The sequence below is a fragment of the Microcaecilia unicolor genome, chromosome 6, assembly GCF_901765095.1.
Source record: "Microcaecilia unicolor chromosome 6, aMicUni1.1, whole genome shotgun sequence".
In the NCBI taxonomy this organism is placed as follows: Eukaryota; Metazoa; Chordata; class Amphibia; order Gymnophiona; family Siphonopidae; genus Microcaecilia; species Microcaecilia unicolor.
This window is the reverse complement of record NC_044036.1, coordinates 345,681,806-345,700,650: the sequence shown is the minus strand read 5'-3', so window position 1 is coordinate 345,700,650 and position 18,845 is coordinate 345,681,806. Positions and strand designations below refer to the sequence as shown.

General features: G+C 40.8%; 1 protein-coding gene across 4 annotated transcripts in view; it reads right to left on the bottom strand.

The window, feature by feature from the left end:
• The window catches only part of GPS1 (G protein pathway suppressor 1), a 65,111-nt gene that overhangs the window by 46,008 nt on the left and 258 nt on the right, over positions 1-18,845 (bottom strand). For 2 of the 4 annotated variants that reach the window (XM_030205187.1, XM_030205189.1), the window contains exons 2-5: positions 16,498-16,698; positions 10,850-10,942; positions 4,228-4,409; positions 2,511-2,675 (exon numbers count right to left, since the gene is read on the bottom strand). In XM_030205187.1, coding sequence (XP_030061047.1) covers positions 2,511-2,675; positions 4,228-4,409; positions 10,850-10,942; positions 16,498-16,698 — 641 coding nt within the window. The remainder of the gene's footprint in view (positions 1-2,510; positions 2,676-4,227; positions 4,410-10,849; positions 10,943-16,497; positions 16,699-18,845) is intronic. The other 2 variants (XM_030205188.1, XM_030205190.1) reach the window with 2 other exon arrangements.

Here is an 18,845-nt window from a genome sequence, read left to right as displayed (position 1 = left end):
CGTAAGGATCCTCTGTGTTTATCCAACCCGTTGTTGAATTCTGTCACCGTTTTCATCTCCACACCTTCCCCAGGAGGGCATTCCAGGCATCCATTGCTTTCTCCGTGAAAAAGTACTTCCTGACATTACTCCTAAGTCTACCACCCTGTAATCTCAATCCCTGTTCTCTAATTTTACTTCTCCATCTCTGGAAAAGCTTTGTGTGTATATATATATTTTTTTTTTTGATTCCTTACAAGTATTTAAATATCTGAAATATGTCTCCATTATCCCTCCTCCCCTCAAGGGTATACATATTCAGATACTCAAGTCTCTTCGGATTTGGCTTTTGGTGCAAACCCCATCCCATTTTTGCTGTTTTTCTCTGGACCACTTCAAGTCTTTTTATAACCTTTGCTGGATACAGCCTACAAAACTGAACAGAGTACTTCAAGTGGGGCCTCATCAATGGGCAACTATGGTCTTACCTGATAATTTTCTTTCCATTAGTCCTTCCCACTATTCCAGAACCTGTGTCCATCAACCAGCAGGTGGAGATAGAGAACTGAAAACTGAGCCGAGACATATCCCTGCAGAGAGTAACGTGGCCCCAAAAGAAGCATCCACTCAAGCAGCCACACCTAGTAGGCATTTCTTAACAAAAGGAATGAGAGGAGGACCACATCACCGACCTACAAATCTCCTCCAACAAAATCTCCCTAGACTCCGCTAACAAAGTATCCAAAGATCTGGTAGAATGAGCCTTAACTTGTATGGGTGGAGACTTACCTATCTGAATGTATGCAGAAGAAATAGCCTCCTTAAGCCATCTCACCACTGTTGCTCTGGAGGCTGACAGACCTTTCCTGGGTCCTGAAAAGAGGCCAAAAAGATGATCGGAACGTCTGAAATCATTGGCAGAAGAAAGATAGCACATAAGGATGCACTTAACATCCAAAAGCTGAAGGGATGAATATTCTGAGGAATAGGACTCCCTGGCAAAGGAAGGAAGAAACACAGTCTGGTTGACATGAAAAGGAGATACAATCTTTGGCAAAAAGGAAGAGACCACCTGTATGGAAACCCTAGATTCAGAGAAACGGAGACACGGATCCCTGCAAGAGACAGCCTGAAGCTCTAAAACCCTCTGTGCCAACGAAATGGCAACCATAAAAAACGTCTTTAAAGTGAGATATTTGATAGTGGCTGAATAAAGAGGCTCAAAAGGAGCCGACTGAAGGGCCTCAAGAACCCAAGACTCCTCTGAGGACAAATGTTGCGGAGACGGGAAGCAGATGTAACTCCTTTAAGGAAACACACTATATCAGGATGAGCTGCCAAAGAGACATCTTGCACTCGACCTCAATAGCACGCCAAAGCTGTTACTTGAACTTTGAGAAATTGATTGCCAATCCTTTCTTGAATTCTTCTTGGAGGAAGGATAAAATATGAGACAAAGAAGCATGAAACGGAGAAAAACCACGCTGCTCAGAACAGCTCTCAAATGCTCTCCACACTCTAGCATAAGAAGAAGTGGCAATTGTCTCCTCCTGGGTCGAGCTTATTCTTCTGCTACCCCCATATGCTTTGCAGAGGGATTTACTCCTGGCCAGGAGTATCGTACCTATACACTTTGGGAAGGCCAAAGCTTATGTACTTTGGGGCAAGTATGGGAGGATGGGATATGAGTAGATTTCCCAGATTTGAAGGAGGTGTATGGGTTGGGTCAGAGAGATACTTTTCAATATTGGAAACTGGTTGATATTATCCAGCATCATGCCAAGGGGGGACTGCTGCTCTCGATCACACCACGTGAATAAGCAATGCAAGGAAGTAGCGGAAGGGAATGTATATCACGTTTTTACAGGGCCCTACTGGAACAGCTACCACTGCCCTTAAAATATGTTAGACAATGGGAGGAAGACCTGGGAACCCATTATAGTGATCAGGATAGGAAGGTGATACAGATACTCAAATGATTTTTATGTATCTAGTAGTTTAATAGAGAATGGATATAACCTGCTGTACCACTGGCACCTCACTCCGGTGCACCTGAAAGCTAAATATGGGAATGGGGCCGATAGGTGTTGGTGTAGGTGCAGGGGTCAGGACGCCTCTATACTTATATGGTGGTCTTGTCCTAAAGAACAACAGTATTGGGGAGCGATAGTGGGCTGGGTGTCAGAGGTTCTGGGAGCTTGGATAAACCCAACTATAGCTAGCTGTTAGCTCCATTTTGGACCCACTGAACTGCATGTCTGTCCAGTAGGGTGATTAAAGTTGTACTTGTCACTCCATGCAGATTATCCCCTCTATGGCTTTGTTTATGGTTGTACCTGTACTCCATGCTGGCTCTTTATATTAAACATAATATTAAGCCTAATGAAATCCAAAGCTTACAAGTTAAGGAGGTGGTGGCATTGTAGATGACTGCGGATCGAGTGAATGAAATTCCCACCTACAGTGGTGTCATTTATAGACCGCCTTTCATTTTGCTCTCAGCTAGTCTCTAATTTCCCTCCTTATCTCACCTGATACTCTCCTTGATTGAGTTGCCTTTGTAGTTTTTCAGATCTGTATCCAGTTTTTCCAGTTTCAGAAGGGCTTTTTTGCGTGTGGCCTCAACCCAGGCTGTATCTAGAGGTGGAGGGTCGAGTCCTCCTTCAGGTACAGCATCTGGTGCATTCTGAACATCCCTGATAAAAACATTATATGGGAGTGCATAGTGAAGTTAGAAAGAAAAATGAAAGACGCTAGCAATATATATTTTTAACGTCTCACAAAACATATTTTTTCAATTTTGTATACCTGAAAGTAGTGAATATTTCTTAAAAAATGATCACTCCCTTAGGGAGTTGTGTACTGTACTAATCTGCAGAAATGCTCATAGTTTAGCTCGGCTGCACCTTATAGCTAAATTTAGCAAGAAAATGCTTTGTATGTTGCCATGACCAGGAACTTTTCATATCCCTAGCATCAGTAACCTGCAAAACCAGTCAAAAAAAGAAGGAACTTTGCACAGTGGAAGCTGCTATTTAAAGGGTCCTTGTAGGCCAAATTAGAAGCCCCTGGGGTACCCCCTCAGGGTTTTTCACACACACCCCCCCCCCCCCATGCAGGGCCTGGCCTTACCACTACTTCAAGAAATCTGCCCCTTGTCCCCTTCCAGGATCCCCAACATAACCAAGAGAACAGCAGCACTCCTTTACTGGTAGCCTGACCCCCCCCCCCCCAGCAGTAGTACCTCAAGACTACTGGTAGGGAGGGGTTCTCAACGCAATCCTGGGGGTACACCTAGCCAGTCAGGTTTTCAGGATATCCACAATGAATATACATGACATAGATCTGCATGCACTGCCTCTTTGGTATGAAAACATCTCATGCATAGTCACTGTAGAAATCCTGAAAACCTGACTGGCTAGGTGTACCCAGAGGGCTGAATTGAGAAGCACTGCGGTGAGAGATCAGTAGCAGCCATTTTAATAGAGGAGCTATTGGGACAGGAGCAAGTAGGGATCCTATCCTATCTCTCGTGCTCCCTAAACCTCCCGAGTAGGCTTGGCCCCCAGATTTCTTAATAAGGAGCAGGATCTCTGGGAATAGCTGTGTGTTTCTCTTACACTAGGGCTTGGAATTGGGGATTGTGGGAGTCGCATGAAATACTTCTTTTCAGCAGCTCTGAAAAGTAACTACACCTCAGAGGTGTAGGTTTTCCTCCTCCCCCCCACCCCGGGGGCAATGGAGTGGAGGTGTAGCCTAATAGCTAGTGCAGTGGGCTGAGAATCTGAGGAATTGGTCTTGATTCCCACTGCGGCTCCTTGTGCTCTGGGAAAGGAGATCACTTAACCCTCCACTGCCCCAGGTACAAAACTTAGACTGACTGCCCACTAAGGACTGTTTTGGTTGTATATCAAATCCATGACCTTTTAAAGGCTGTGCAAAGTCTTTCTTGTGTGCAATTTGGAGCTACTGCACATAGGGATATAGCTGCCTGTTTCTCTTTAAAATCATACTGTTTCATGTAATAAGAGGTTAACAGATAAGGATGTTTATACTTTCCTGTTTGTGAGACCTTCCTCTAACATGTGGCATTTGTGACACTCAATAAAGATACAACAGCAAGATAAAAAAGTGAAGACTTCCGACTCTGTATTTCAATACACCCATAGATGTGAATGGCTTTTTCTTCCAGCTCTTGTTCCAATAGCAAGGATTGCCCCACTGTAGAAAAGGGTGCACCATGTATACCTGGAAGCTTCAGAGAGCTTTCGATGAATCTCTTCATACACATCCACATTAAAAGTTCTTTGGACAAAGGACAGTGCCATCTTGAGAGCCTCCACTCGCAGCTGTGGGCAGTGTTCAGCGATAAACTGTAGTCGCTCAATGCGCATCAGACCACTGTAACTCGATGCATACTGCTCCAGATCCTGCAAAGAAGAATGTTAATAGAACAAAGAATATATGAACTGGACGTAACACGTCCTCTGTCCATCCACACCCAAAACACTCGCGGTACTGCTGAAAGAAGAGCCCTTTCTTCTGTGCAAGTCTAAGGAAAAAGCCAATCCTTGCCCCCAATTAAAAGGGAACTACAGGAAAACAAAAAAAAGTTCTTTTCTAAGGGAAGTGCTGAAGTCACACTGACTAGTTATGTGACTTGTGCTGCTCTGAAGACCTTCCCAAGTTCTTGACCACCTGTCATTCCTTCATTTCAGTTTTAGAAATTGTGGATGCATGAACAGGTAAGCCACTCACTAAGAAATTCAAGAACATTTTTTTCACCTTTCAATGTCCTTGGATTCACATGTTGGGGCAAACTTACATACTTACAAGAGCAGCTGGGACACATATCACCAGCTTTATAATACTGACCCTTGTCGTTGCCAGGGGGTAGGAGGAGAGTGGGGGATTGGGAAGGTTTTCAGAGCACCATCTCTGTAAATACTGTTGTGCTTTCAGCTGTTGTACGTTTGATTTGATTGCCCTGTTTTTCGTTCTAATGATACCTTCCTTCCTTTCCCTCCTCTGTTACATATAAATAGTTATTCTTTGATTTGATTGCAATGTTTTTGAATTTGCTCATTTTGTGCTTTTTTTTTTTTTTTTTGAAACATATAAACTTACAAGAGCAGATGAAAAGCCTCAAAGGAGAACTCTTACAACGTGCAGATGAATCCAGTGATGGGGGAAATTGAAAAACATCAAAATAAAACTGTCATACAAAAGACAAAATCCAGGGAATGGGGCTCTGTACTTTGTTCTTTTCCTTAAATGCTTTGATTTCCTATTTTTGTGTATTACTTTTGCATTTTACACTAATGTAAAATTTTGAAAATATAAAACAAAAAAATGTATAGACACCAATAATGTCTGTATTTAAAAACTTGAAAAGACCCATTAAAAATGCGATCCTGTATATCCTTCAAAACTTACCTTTGAAATTATCAGGAACAGATTTAACAATTTGGCATAATTATCCAAGCTCGCAAACAGTGGAAAAAACCAAGGATGAGACCTAAATCATTAATGGCCCTAGGGAGGAAGTGTGGTTGGGTCTCCCTGACATAAAATCTAATATATAGCTTGTTTAATGTGACAAGCTACAGTTTGGGTGCTGATGACAAATAACTTTTGTAATTTTACCTTGGAAAGTCATATCATGCAACCTTATAATTTGGGATATTTGTTACATGTAAAAAGAAAGGAAAGACAGAATATACTTTTACAATCTGCGAGATGGGCTGGGAAATTGAGTAGGAGGAGGTACCATTTCACTGCTCCCTTTATTTGCCCCCAGGAACAAAGGGAATGAGCTTTCAAAATTGGAGCGCCTGTCTCAGGGACTGCATGGGAAGGGGAACCTGAAGTAGGTTTACCCAAGGCCTAACCCAGAGTTTACAGTTCTATAAACGAAGTTCCATTCTGGAAATAAACTGTGAGATACTGTTTGCTGTGCAAGATTATTGCAAAAGTACAAGGACTCCTGAGGCAGGCCAGTTGGCTGAAACACGGTCGTGTAGAGTCTCTGAGTTATTTTATTGATTTGGACTCATCAATAAATTGAACTGTTTACACATCGTCTCAATACCCTTTTTTGAGTCATCTTCGCTGTGCTCCTAGCAGGATTATACACCTGTGGATATTTGGTTTTTTGAGGGTGTGAGAGGTGGGATATATTTGGCAGAAAGTGCAGCTATTAGAGAAGTACCCAAGATGGGTGCATAAAACTTGCAGTGATCGGTCTGCAAACTGCCCAAAATGTGGACCTGTGGAAAGGACATATTTTCATTATTGGTGGGCATGTCCTGGAATTACTCAATTTTGGGCAGAATTATGGATCCACTTGGAACTTTTGATGGGCCAAACTATTCCTAAAAGTGTAAAATTATGCCTGTTTGATCTGGAATTGGATTGATTGAATTTACATACCACTTTATACCATGGTGTCACAGATGTTTTCAATTCTCGTGAAATTTACAATTAAAATATAATTTTACAGATAAACTGTACAAATGAAATATCCAAGTTTTTAAAAGTCTGCAAAATACGAAGGGGCATTTAGATGATTTGGAATGATAAGGGTTAGAACATTTGTCAGAAAGACCTATTTAATTGCCAAACATTGTATATTACATAAGAACATTAAGAACATAAGCGTTGCATTACTGGGACAGACCGAAGGTCCATCAAGCCCAGTATCCTGTTTCCAACAGTGGCCAATTCAGACAACAAGTACCTGGCAAGATCCCAGAACAAACAGAAATTACGCTGCTTATCCTAGAAATAAGAAGTGGATTTTCCCAAGCCCACCTTAGTAATGGCTTCTGGACTTCTCTTGTAGGAAACTATCCAAACCTTTTTAAAACCCTGCTAAGCTAACTGCTTTCATCATATTCTCTGGCAACGAATGTAATTACATCCTCAGTGAAGAAATATTTTCTCTGGTTTGTTTTAAATTTACTACTTAGTAGCTTCATTGCGTGCCCCCTAGTCCTAGCATTTTTGGAAAGAGTAAACAAGAGATTCACCTCCACCTGTTCTACTCCTTCAGTATTTATATACCTCTATCATATCTTCCCTCAGCCATCTCTTTTCCAAGCTGAAGGGCCCTAGCCACTTTAGCCTTTCCTCAGAAAGAATTTGTCCCATCCCCTTTATTATTTTCATCACCCTTCTTTGTACCTTTTCTAATTCCGCTATATCTTGTTTGAGATTCGGTGATCAGTATTTGAGGTGCAGTCGCACCATGGAGTGATACAAAAGTATTATAACATTCTCATTTTTGTTTTCCATTCCTTTCCTAATAATTCCTAACATTCTATTTGCTTTCTTAGACGCCGCAGCACACTGAGCAGAAGGTTTCAACGTATCATTAATGATAACATCTAAATCCTTTTCCTGGTCATTGACTCCTAGTTCAGGCTCCTCTTTCCCACATGCATCACTTTGCACTTGCTCAAATTAAATGTCATCTGCCATTTGGATTGCCAGTCTTGAAAGGTCCTCTTGCAATTTTTCACAATCCTCTTGTGATTTAACAACTTTGAATAACTTTGTGTCATCGGCAAATTTAACTACTTCACTAGTTATTCCCAAACTCTAGATCAATTATAAATATATTAAAAAGCAGCGGTCCCATCACAGACCCCTGGGGAACCCCACTATCTACCATTCTCCATTGAAAATACTGACTATTTAACCCTACTCTCTGTTTTCTATCTTTTAACCAGTTTTTAATCCACTATATGATATCACCTCCTATCCCATAACTTTTTAATTTCATCAGGAATCTTTCATGAGGTACTTTGTCAAATGCCTTTTGAAAATCCTTTATCCTATTCATCCCTTCCTGTGGAGGAACAGATGCATCACTTACTCCGTATGGAGAAATTATCAGTAATGGGAAGTGGGGATAAAAAGATGAATAAGTTAATAAAACTTTGGTCTCCTTTTTTTGCATTCCTTATCCCCAGGTTGAGAAGTAGGAATGGTGTGTGCATTCCTTTGTCTATGTCTATTGTTCTTAAAATATTTCTTTGTTTGGGATGGGGGGTTGTTAGTCAAAGACCGATACTTTTATCAGTTTTATATGAATCTTTGATTTTGGAAAAAAATATGTAATCCATCAATTACCATCCTTGTGTTCCTAATATGATATTTGTAGAAGGGTTATTTGGCATTTTGCATGTGTAAATAGTGGGTTTACATGTAAAAGGCAATTGACACACATAAGCAGCAATTCTAGACAAGTTGGTATTCGGCACAGGTTTAAAGGGGAACGTTTGAAACAATACATTAATACTGTACAAAAATCTACCTGCTTCAAGTCATGGGTGTCAGCAAACTGCTTGTTTGGACTAAGGCTTAGAAGCAGTGATGGAGGACGCAATTGAGTTTAAAATCACCTTGTAAAAATGTGAGTTTTGTAGCTCAGCTCCTTAAATGTCTCCAAATCCAGCCGTCAGACGCACAGATTATAAAATCAAATCAGCCAATGCATATGTTAAGTCCCAGTAGTTGCACATTGATAGCCCCAAGGGACCTTTTTGAAGCCTGTTCTGCCAACTACACATGTATCTCCTGTGGCCTTATAAGTATTTTACAAAAGGATCCATGTTCAGCAAGTCATTTTTAAAATAAATCTGCAAATTGTGATCTTTCAGACTAGGGTGCCTTTTTTCTACAAAATTGGGCACGACACCTCTTTCACCGCAAGGAGACATCTTTGTTGGTTAGAAAACTGTTTGATTAATAAACACAGATAATGACAAATACTTTTCTCTTGCTCCAAAATATTCTTTATTATACATTTTAAGAACACAGAGAGCCTTACGATAAATAGATTTGCATTTACAACTGCCATAACTTTAAAAAAATGTATCTACACCTTTATTCTAACTGGCTTGAGCAGTAATCATGTCAAAAAGAAGAATGCCCAACATTTTAATGGAGCAGGAGTGAAATTAGGCAATACACATTTTCACTTTAGCAATATATTTAAAATATCTGTAATCCATCTACCTGAAAACTGCGTCCTTTTGGTGGATTCCACATAACAATGAATACATTAATTCATGACATCCATGACAGAGCAAATACACAGATGGCAAACAAATACAATGTTGACAAGTTAAGACAACAAAAAAAAGCCTAAAAAGCTTTCTTTTCCCACAGACAAACAAGTAAATCAGGCCCTAAAAGAGATATGGTGAAGATCTGTATTGCGACAGATTTCAGTTGCTGGCTCCTAGTTAAGGAAAATGTCAAGGCCTGATTTAAAGGAGGTTGTTACTAAGTATGCTGAGATTTGCTGACAAGACCTTACTTCTCATCCTGTCACCAAACGTCGTTCATTTGGCTGACACTCGCTGTCTCTATTGCCGTCCTGCATTGCGGAATGGTTTGGTTTGCCTGTTGGTATCAGATGGTTTGATTTCTATCTTTTATGAAATGGTCAAGGCCTTTGAATCTGACTAGATGAACTATATTCTAACATTTTATTAATGGCAATGATGATTTAGATTTAGCTCACACCCCTTTAGCTGTTGTTCAAGGTGAGTTACATTAAGGTACACTAGGTATCTCCCTATCACCAGAGGGGTTACAATCTAATTGTGTTCATGTGGCAAATCACAAGGAGCTGCTATGCAGTTTGAACTCTGACTTTCTGGTTCTCAGCCCACTGCTCTAACCATGAGGCTATTCCAAACACTGCCAGCTGGAGACAGCAGCCTTTCCCCCTTTCCTAGAAGTATGCTATTACAGCACAGCAATGATCTTTGCCATCTGCCTTTTTTTTTTATTCATATATCACCACAGCCTGGGTCTCTTTCATATTCTGCACCCTGCATAGTTTCTCTCTCTCACTTCTCCTCCTGCACTTAGAAGCCAGCCGTCCCTCACTCACACACCTTCTCAGCAACCCTTCAGCCTCTGAAGAGACAACCCAAGCAAAAAACTCCTTTACTTTTTCCGAGCTCCTTTTCATTCCCTAGACATTTAACACTCCAACTGATCACCTCCCAGGTTTCTTGTTTTTGGTATACTTTAAGATATTTTGATTATTGACCTCATACAGCTAAAAGCGATGGAGATCAATTTTTAGATAATATTCACAAACAAATTTCTATTTGCCTGTGGTTAATGGCTTAAAAACTGTCCTCATAAGGCACTGAAAATGCAAATCACATTCAGTTCTTGACTCACTGTGAGTATATCGGGGATTCAGATAAACAGATATTGTTTAGAAACACCTCCAAAATGAAAACAAAAGAATTACATTCAAGCATTACAGTGATAACTGAGCTTGTGTTTGCTTATAACTGTGAAAGGAGAGACTTTCCTGTGTGGAAGGACAAAGAATCAAGGAAGATGTCCAGAGGTAAAGGTAGAAGATGATATTCACCTCACTCTTATTGAGCTGATGCCCTGAGGAGAGCTATACAGTTACTTTCTCAGCAGTTAAAATAGGTTCCCCACACAATCCTCTCCCCACTACAACCCAAGGAATATTCCCAGGCTAAATATCCTGAAAATTTCTTCCTCAAGTGTACCTAAAAAGTAGAAAGGCAGAAAAAACAGAGTACTATTGACTTGGAAAAGTGCAGAGGGAATGTAAGAAGTTTGTTACTGAGACAGGACAGAATCAGAAGAAATGGATTATGTAAGTAACAGCAGGTGGATGCTGGGAAAGTTCAAAGCAGAAGAATGGTAAGGTACAGAAGCTCTTCAGGACAAATTTTACATAATTTATCAGTGTGATTCCATGAAAATATTTGTGTCATCTAAATGCAATGTAATGTACCTCCCTGTACATCACCCAATGAAAATCCCTTCAAATCTCATACAGCCTCATTCACGTCCCTACCAGTGTTGGGTTCTCCACCACATAATTGATGTCTGGTGCATTTTGTTGGTCCTCCTGTGGGTCTGCGTCAATCTGCATAGGCTCCACTGCGCCCTGCAACAGGAGAAGGTACTGTCATCCCAACACACTACAGAATTTATATATACAGAAATATATTATTTAAACACACCCACACACGGCCACTGCAATTCACCTTTACATCGTACAATGGAAAAGCCACTCACACCTTATCCTAACCCACTACTGTGGCCTGTAACAGAACAGCATGCTCCCACCTCTACTGCAACCTTGCTATATCATTCAACTACTGGGACTCTCTAGTCTCAGAAATATTACTCCCATTCTTTGTAAAAAAAAAAAAAAAAAAAAAAGCAGTGGGTTTCTTTCGTCCACTCACAAAAAATGTAAATAGAATCAAACGACAGTAGCTGCACTCGCACTTTTTCTGACACTAACAGCACTGATCATTCAGTTCCATACAGAGAGAGAGAGAGGATAAAAAAAAACATACTAGAATCGTGAAAAAGTGCAAAATACTTGCAAACAAACATTAGAATAAAATTGCCTGACAATTAACTAATTGAAATTACTTATTTTAGGGGGTAGGAGGAAGAGTGTGAGAAGGCTTTGCATCATTTTCAATAAAGTTAAAAATACGTCAATACGTCAGCTCTAAGGATACCAGAATGCGGAGTTCCCCAGGGATCTCCACTCTCCCCGACCCTCTTCAACCTTATGACGCCCTTAGCCAAGATATTGTCCAGTCAATGCCTCAACCCATACATATATGCAGATTTAAACATAATTTACTGGAAATAATGGATGTCATCAAGCACAGCTTCCAAATTATGCATTCTTGGGCGAATGCCTTTCAATTAAAACTTAACGCTGAAAAAACACAGTGTCTTATACTTACATCACAATATAACACAAGCAAATTCACCTCCATAACCACTCCAAACTTTTCCCTTCCTGTCTCAGACACTTTGAAGATTCTTGGAGTAACCATTGATCGTAATCTCAACTTGAACGACATGTTAAGAATACAACTAGGAAGATGTTTCAATCAATGTGGAAGCTTAGAAGACTAAAACCTTTCTTCTCAAGAGGCATTTTTCGCAACCTGGTACAATCAATGGTGGTGAGTCATCTAGATTATTGCAATGCGCTGTATACTGGCTGTAAAGAGTATATCATCAAGAAACTTCAGACAGCCCAAAACACCGTAGCTAGACTCATTTTTGGAAAATTAAAATACGAAAGTGCTAAACCCCTAAGAGAGAAGCTTCATTGTCTCCCAGTTAAGGAACGTTCTGTGTTCAAAGTTTGCACTCTGGTTGATAAAATCATTCATGGAAATGCTCCGGCTTACATGTCAGACCTTACTGATTTACCACCCAAGAACGCTAAAAGATCAGCACGCACATTCATGGGACTTCACTTCCCTAGTTGCAAAGGTCTAAAGTACAAACTAATACATGCGTCTTGTTTTTTTTACATTGGCACGCAGCTGTGGAATGCTTTACCACTGGATCTGAAAAATATTCACGACCTTATTAACTTTCGAAAATCTTTAAAGACTTTCCTTTTTAACAAAATTTACCATAATAATCAATAATAGGAATTCCAACACATCACTAATTACTTGATAATCTGTATGCTTTATTGAATTGATTATATCCATTACGTTACACTTGTTCTTTATGTAACCAATTGTTTATCTACTCTTGATTGGCGCTTGTCATGATGTATTATTGTAAGCCACATTGAGTCTGCAAATAGGTGGAAAATGTGGGATACAAATGCAACAAATAAATACAAAAATTCAAATGCATGCCTTTGCATGTTTTTTTTTCCTCCTTTGTAACTCTGAATATTGAAACAAATTCTGTCATTTTTCTTGTTGGTTCCTCAATGATTTAATCACAACCCTCAATAGTTTTAGGCTCAATTTACTCATTTGTTCATTCATTTGATTTATATCTGCCCATCCAACATAGAACCAGGATGGCTTACAAAATAGCATAAAATAGCTCACATACATCAGAGGCCACAAAAGCAAAATTCATTAAAAAGAAAAAAACTCTATCCTAAAACCATGCCTCGCACACAAATCCTTAGGGATAGAGCTATATAATTCAGGCTCAACCAAGGTGGCTCTTTTCTTTGTAGAAACCCTCATCTCCCTTGCTGATGGGGTACTGGCCAGCACATAGTAAGAACAGAAGAACTGCCATACCAAGTCCAGTATCCCATTTCCAACAGTGGCCAAGATCCAGACAGATTCCACACTAATTACCTCCAAGGATAAGTCGTTGATTTTCCTAGGTCTAACTTAATAACAATTTATGGCCTTTTCCTCCAGGAACTTGTCTAAATCTTTTTATCACATCCTCTGCAACAAGTTCCAGAGTTTAACTACATATGTGTGAGGAAAATATTTTCTCAGACTTGATTAAATGTACTACTTAACTAACTCCATGGCATGTTTCCCAGCCTTCGTACGTCTGTGAAAAAAATCCACTCCACTCATGATTTTATAGTCCTCTGCTTAACCACTTCAACCTTTTCTAACAGGGAAAATGTTCTATCCCTTATTTTGATTGCCCTTCCGTACCTCTTCTAATTCTGCTACATCATCTTTAAGATGCAGAAACCAGAACTGCACAGAATGCTCAAGGTGTGGTCGCACCATGGAGCGATTCAGAAGCACTATCATACTTTCAATTTTATTCCTCATTCATTTTCCAATAAATTCCCTTCTTACTGCTGTCATACACTTAGCAGAGAATTTCAAAGCACAGTCCACAATGTCTGGATTTATTTATTACAGATTTTGTTACTGGGTGATGACCCCTAACATGGAATCTAATATTGGATAGTTATAGTTTGGCGCATTCACCCCTTATCAACATCACTGTACACTTGAACATGAAGAGACAGTCCCTGTGCGACAGAGCTTACAATCTAATTACTCTGCTAGGCCCTGAGGGTGTAAAATGGTGGCTGTGCTCCACATGTGATCAGAAAGCAGCTGTTCCTCACTGCCAGCAGGCCCAACAAAATGGTGCCCGTTCCCGTGCTCTCCTGCAACAAACTGTATGGCCCTGCTGGAGAGCCCAAAGTCCCCAACACATTTGGATGCTGCGTCAAATCCAAAAACGTGCTGCCACTGACCATTTCCCCCATGCCCTGCAGAATTCCCGACTTGCACATACTGCAACACTCTGACGCCGGCTGGTAGGTCCCACAGCAGCAAAACCACTTAACTGCATCTGTGGGAGTCACCATTCACCCCAACTGGCACAAGAGAAGCACAACGCAGTCCCAAGTGGTGAGACAGGATTCCTCCCCTGCACCAAGTACAACTTGCAGCCCTCCAAGCGGTTCCTAGTCAAACTTTAGTCGGACTTCACACTGCCGGCTGCTCCCCCCAAGCTCACAATCTCTACAAGTCTTACTGCAGATGAGTAAGAATCAGGACTGATGCTCTGTCCCTCACTCTCCAGTAAATCCCTTGCCATCTTTTTTTGTTTGTTTGTTAGGGTTGTTGAGTTGGAAAAGGACAGCTCCATAGGAAACAGGGTAGAGAAGAAGTAAATTTGTAGCGCAATACAGACAGGGATCTGAAGACTTTCAGATAGGACTCTGCAGACTCAAGTCACCCACAAAGCTCAACCAGGGACCTGTTGACCCGAAAATGTGTCCAGTTACCTGCTGGAGATAAAAAATACTGAGCAGCTGGACTGGATGCCAAGAGATACATGTCTCAGCTCAGTTTTGAGTTCTCTATCTCCACCTGCTGGTTAATGGATACAACTACTAATCATTTCTAAAGCGCTACTAGACGTATGCAGCGTTGTAGACTTGAACATTAAGAGACAGTCCCTGCTACACAAACTATCCCACAGGTTCTAGAATATTGGGAAGCTATTTATCATTTCTATAGCAATGGAATGAATTTTTTTCCATTTCTATTCAAGTTGGTGACCAGATCTTTTTAGCTACCTGAGGTGGTCTGGAAACCACAGAGACTTCTAATTGGGGCTCTTGTGTCAAAGGCCCTAGTGAGTTCCTCACTCCAGACTTAAATCATCTGATCAAAGAGAGTCATATTCAGACTCATATTCAGTTTCAAGGGCCAGATCCTCTGTGCTTCTACAAAGTTTTCCAGGTTCAGTCATCCCTTAGATCTAACTTTACCTCACAACTGACTTTGAACTATGCAGCACTACTGAACAATGTAATGAAAAAGAGATCATACAGATACTCATTTTCAAAGTACATAAACTTACAAAGCTCCATAGTAACACACGTAACTTTCTAAGTCTATATGCCTTAAAAATGAGCCTCATTAGACCAGAATAAAGATGACAAAGTTAAACTTCCAATATCAAGCTGCATAGGGGTTTTCTGGCTCAAAAAAAGTAAATCAAGTATATGACCTGCATTACATGTTTGTTCACTTATCTGAGGTAAACCCAAGTTATACATGAATCTTATAAACTCAGTTGCAAGTCTCCCAGTTTCTAAGTCAAGATCTACTAAATACAGTTGCTCATTAAAAGATCAGCAACAGCGTTCATCGGTACTTGAACAGATTCTTCAGGATCCCTTGATAGTTGTCAGGCCAAAAGGAAAATAATTTGAATTTTGTTCACCAAGACTAACAGACACTCAGCACCTACTGACTAGCTAAGCCTATAACTGAGTACCTAACATGGCTATGCAAATAATAAGAGCAATTTTCCCAGGAAAAACCTGGTGGTAGTGAACCTAATCAGGTGGGTTTACTTATTAAAATCTATATACCGCTTCCTTGGCGACAGTTATTCAAAGTGATTCACGGAAAAAAATACAATACTCTTGTACATCGCTATTACCCATCAAATTGGTTCACTGCTGGGTACAAAAGTTGAAGACGATACTAGGAATTACAAACATAAAAAGTACTTTTCCTAATTAATTATTCTTTCAGTGTGTCTGCAGGAGCCCAGTGTTCCTTTGAGCAAAAAACTGAAAATTAAAGAAACAGAAACCAAATATCTATGACTGAGTTAAAAATGAAAAGATAAATATAATTTGGATTTCTGTTTCTTTAATTTTCAGTTTTTTGCTCAAAGGAACACTGGGCTGCTGCAGTGAAATCACTGGCTGTCAAATGTAATCAATATTAAACTGAATACACTGATGGGTGTTTTTACTGTATATGTCCTTTCAGTGACTAATGGAATATATTTAGGTTTAGCACAGAAAAGCTTCCAAGGCTTGGAGAAACCCAGCATGTCCACAGTGACCTCACTAGTTGAATTCTATCAAATACCAATAGCAATATAAACAAAAACTGAGGATCCAAGCACCTTCCCTCTTAAATAAACCACCAACTTAGTCTCAGTAGCAGGTAATAGAAATTTAAAACAACTTAAGATTAACTTGAAATTTTGGTTTTAGATCTATTGAGGCAAAAAAAAATTTTAATTTATTTTTTAAGCTCTTCTACTCAGTGTTTACACAAGCTTTTATACAAGAATACCAAACAACAAAACAAGCAGCAAAGCTCAAGTAATTCTCTCTCTCTCTCTCTCTCTCAATAATCCTCCCCCAACCTCTCTTGCCCTGAAAAAGGAGGGACCTTGCCTATCAGGTACCTCATAAAGCAGCGTACAAGCGGACAGGCTGGCACTCAGGCTGTAGTCTCCTGCTGTACCCGGGAGGAAGAGGTCTGACCTACTGCTGTGGGGGGTGCAGTATAGATCTGTCACTGACGAAGAAGCTGAGCTGGGGGTTGAGCTATCTCTCATCCTGTCCTGACCTTCTGCACCCCCTGTCCCTGATACAGAGCTCGCCTGCTAAAGGGGAAAAAAACAGTTAACGGCATTGCCCACCCTTGACATGGAAACAGTTTACACTTACAATTTAAGGGAAGAGATTCTGATTAATCCAGCAATCTGTACCATACAATTGTGATTCAATCACTGAAAAGTAACATTTTCTTCCTTTCCTTATTCTTAATTTCTCACTCTTCTGGTGTCATTCTGTGAATCAGTTGTCATTTCAGTACCCCTGTCTGTTCTCAAAAAAGCAGCACATGATAATCTCAATCTTCTGGATTTTATTCCACATTAACCCAGCTTGCACGCTCAGGGTAGATTAAGATGAGTCAGTGGATTAATCAGAACTCTGCATTCGCAGCTCCTATCATCACATTGCACATGTCATTTTCTTACTGTACTGGCAAGAGGGGGGCGAAAGGGGCTGTGAACCCATAACCACCTCATGCCAGTTTTTCTTTTCCCACAGTGAAAAATGAATCCTAGCAGACAAACCAGTATAAGGACAAATTGTCCAACATATTGCTCTCTTACAAATTATCAAACAAACAAACAAAAAAAAACAAACAAAGGCTGATAGCACTTTATGGTCTAACATTTGGGCACATGCTTCCGAAGGTAAATGCATCTGATAAATTGTGTTTTTATCCCTTATGACTCATTAAACACATCATTTATAAAGGTGCCACCAGCCCCTGTGTCATTTTTTTTTTTACTAAAGAATAACATGGCTACTGCTATGGAATTCTTAAAAAGCAGGACATACTCCTTCTAGAGATACAATTAAAATAAAAAAGTAGTTCTAAAATCACAACCAAATCTCTATTGCATATAATGAAATCAGAATAACTCAAGAAACTAAACCTCTGCTGCAGATGTAATACAACTAGATGCTTGCCCCAGAAAATGTGCATACCTCTAAATATACCCAATAAGATTACTGCCAACCTAATAACCATGTCATTCAACCCCTGTGCCTTCAGTATTAGCCCACCTTTGCTTATCACATCATGTGGCTCACCCCGAGCATTCACTGTCAGCTTCCTTCCTCAAATACATCATTCAGCCCCAAGCCTTCACCATCAGTCCTCCTTTTACAACTGGGTTGCTCATCCCTACTACTACTACTACTACTACTTAACATTTCTAGAGCGCTACTAGGGTTACGCAGCGCTGTACAATTTAACAAAGAGAGACAGTCCCTGCTCAAAGAGCTTACAATCTAATAGACAAGTGAACGGTCGGTCCGATAGGGGCAGTCAAATTGGGGCAGTCTGGATTCACTGAACGGTAAGGGTTAGGTGCCGAATGCAGCATTGAAGAGGTGGGCTTTAAGCAAAGACTTGAAGATGGGCAGGGAGGGGGCTTGGCGTAAGGGTTCAGGAAGGTTGTTCCAAGCATAGGGTGAGGCGAGGCAGAATGAGCGGAGCCTGGAGTTGGCGGTGGTGGAGAAGGGTACTGAGAGGAGGGATTTATCCTGTGAACGGAGGTTACGGGCGGGAACGTAAGGGGAGATGAGGGTAGAGAGGTAGTGAGGGGCAGCAGACTGAGTGCATTTGTAGGTAAGAAGGAGAAGCTTGAATTGAATGCGGTATCTGATCGGAAGCCAGTGAAGTGACCTGAGGAGAGGGGTGATATGAGTATATCGGTTCTGGCGGAATATGAGACGTGCAGCAGAGTTCTGAACAGACTGAAGGGGGGATAGATGGCTAAGTGTCTTAATCTTCGGCCCCCAATCCAATCACCCAGCTCCCTCTCTAAACCTTTACTATCAGCACTCCTCCAACCATACAACTTGTCAGAGCATTTACTCTCAGTCCCCTCCATCACGTTGCTCACCCTGAGAGTCTTCGTCAGTTTCCTCCCAATCCTATCATTCGCTCCCATCAGTCCCCTCCTAATCATGTCACTTGTCCCCAGAGTCATCATTATCTGCTCCCTCCAGATATTATCACTCTTTACAGACGCTCCAACTATCAGCCCCCCCCAGACCCTAACACAGTCCCAGGGTTCCAACAGTGCCCCCCACCAAGAACTCATTATTCACTCCCAAAGCCCCATACATTATCACCCGTTTTCAAGGCCCTCGGCAACAGCCCCCTGCTGACCATGTCACTTGTCCCCAAAGTCAGCATCATCGTCAACCCTCTACCACTCACGCAACT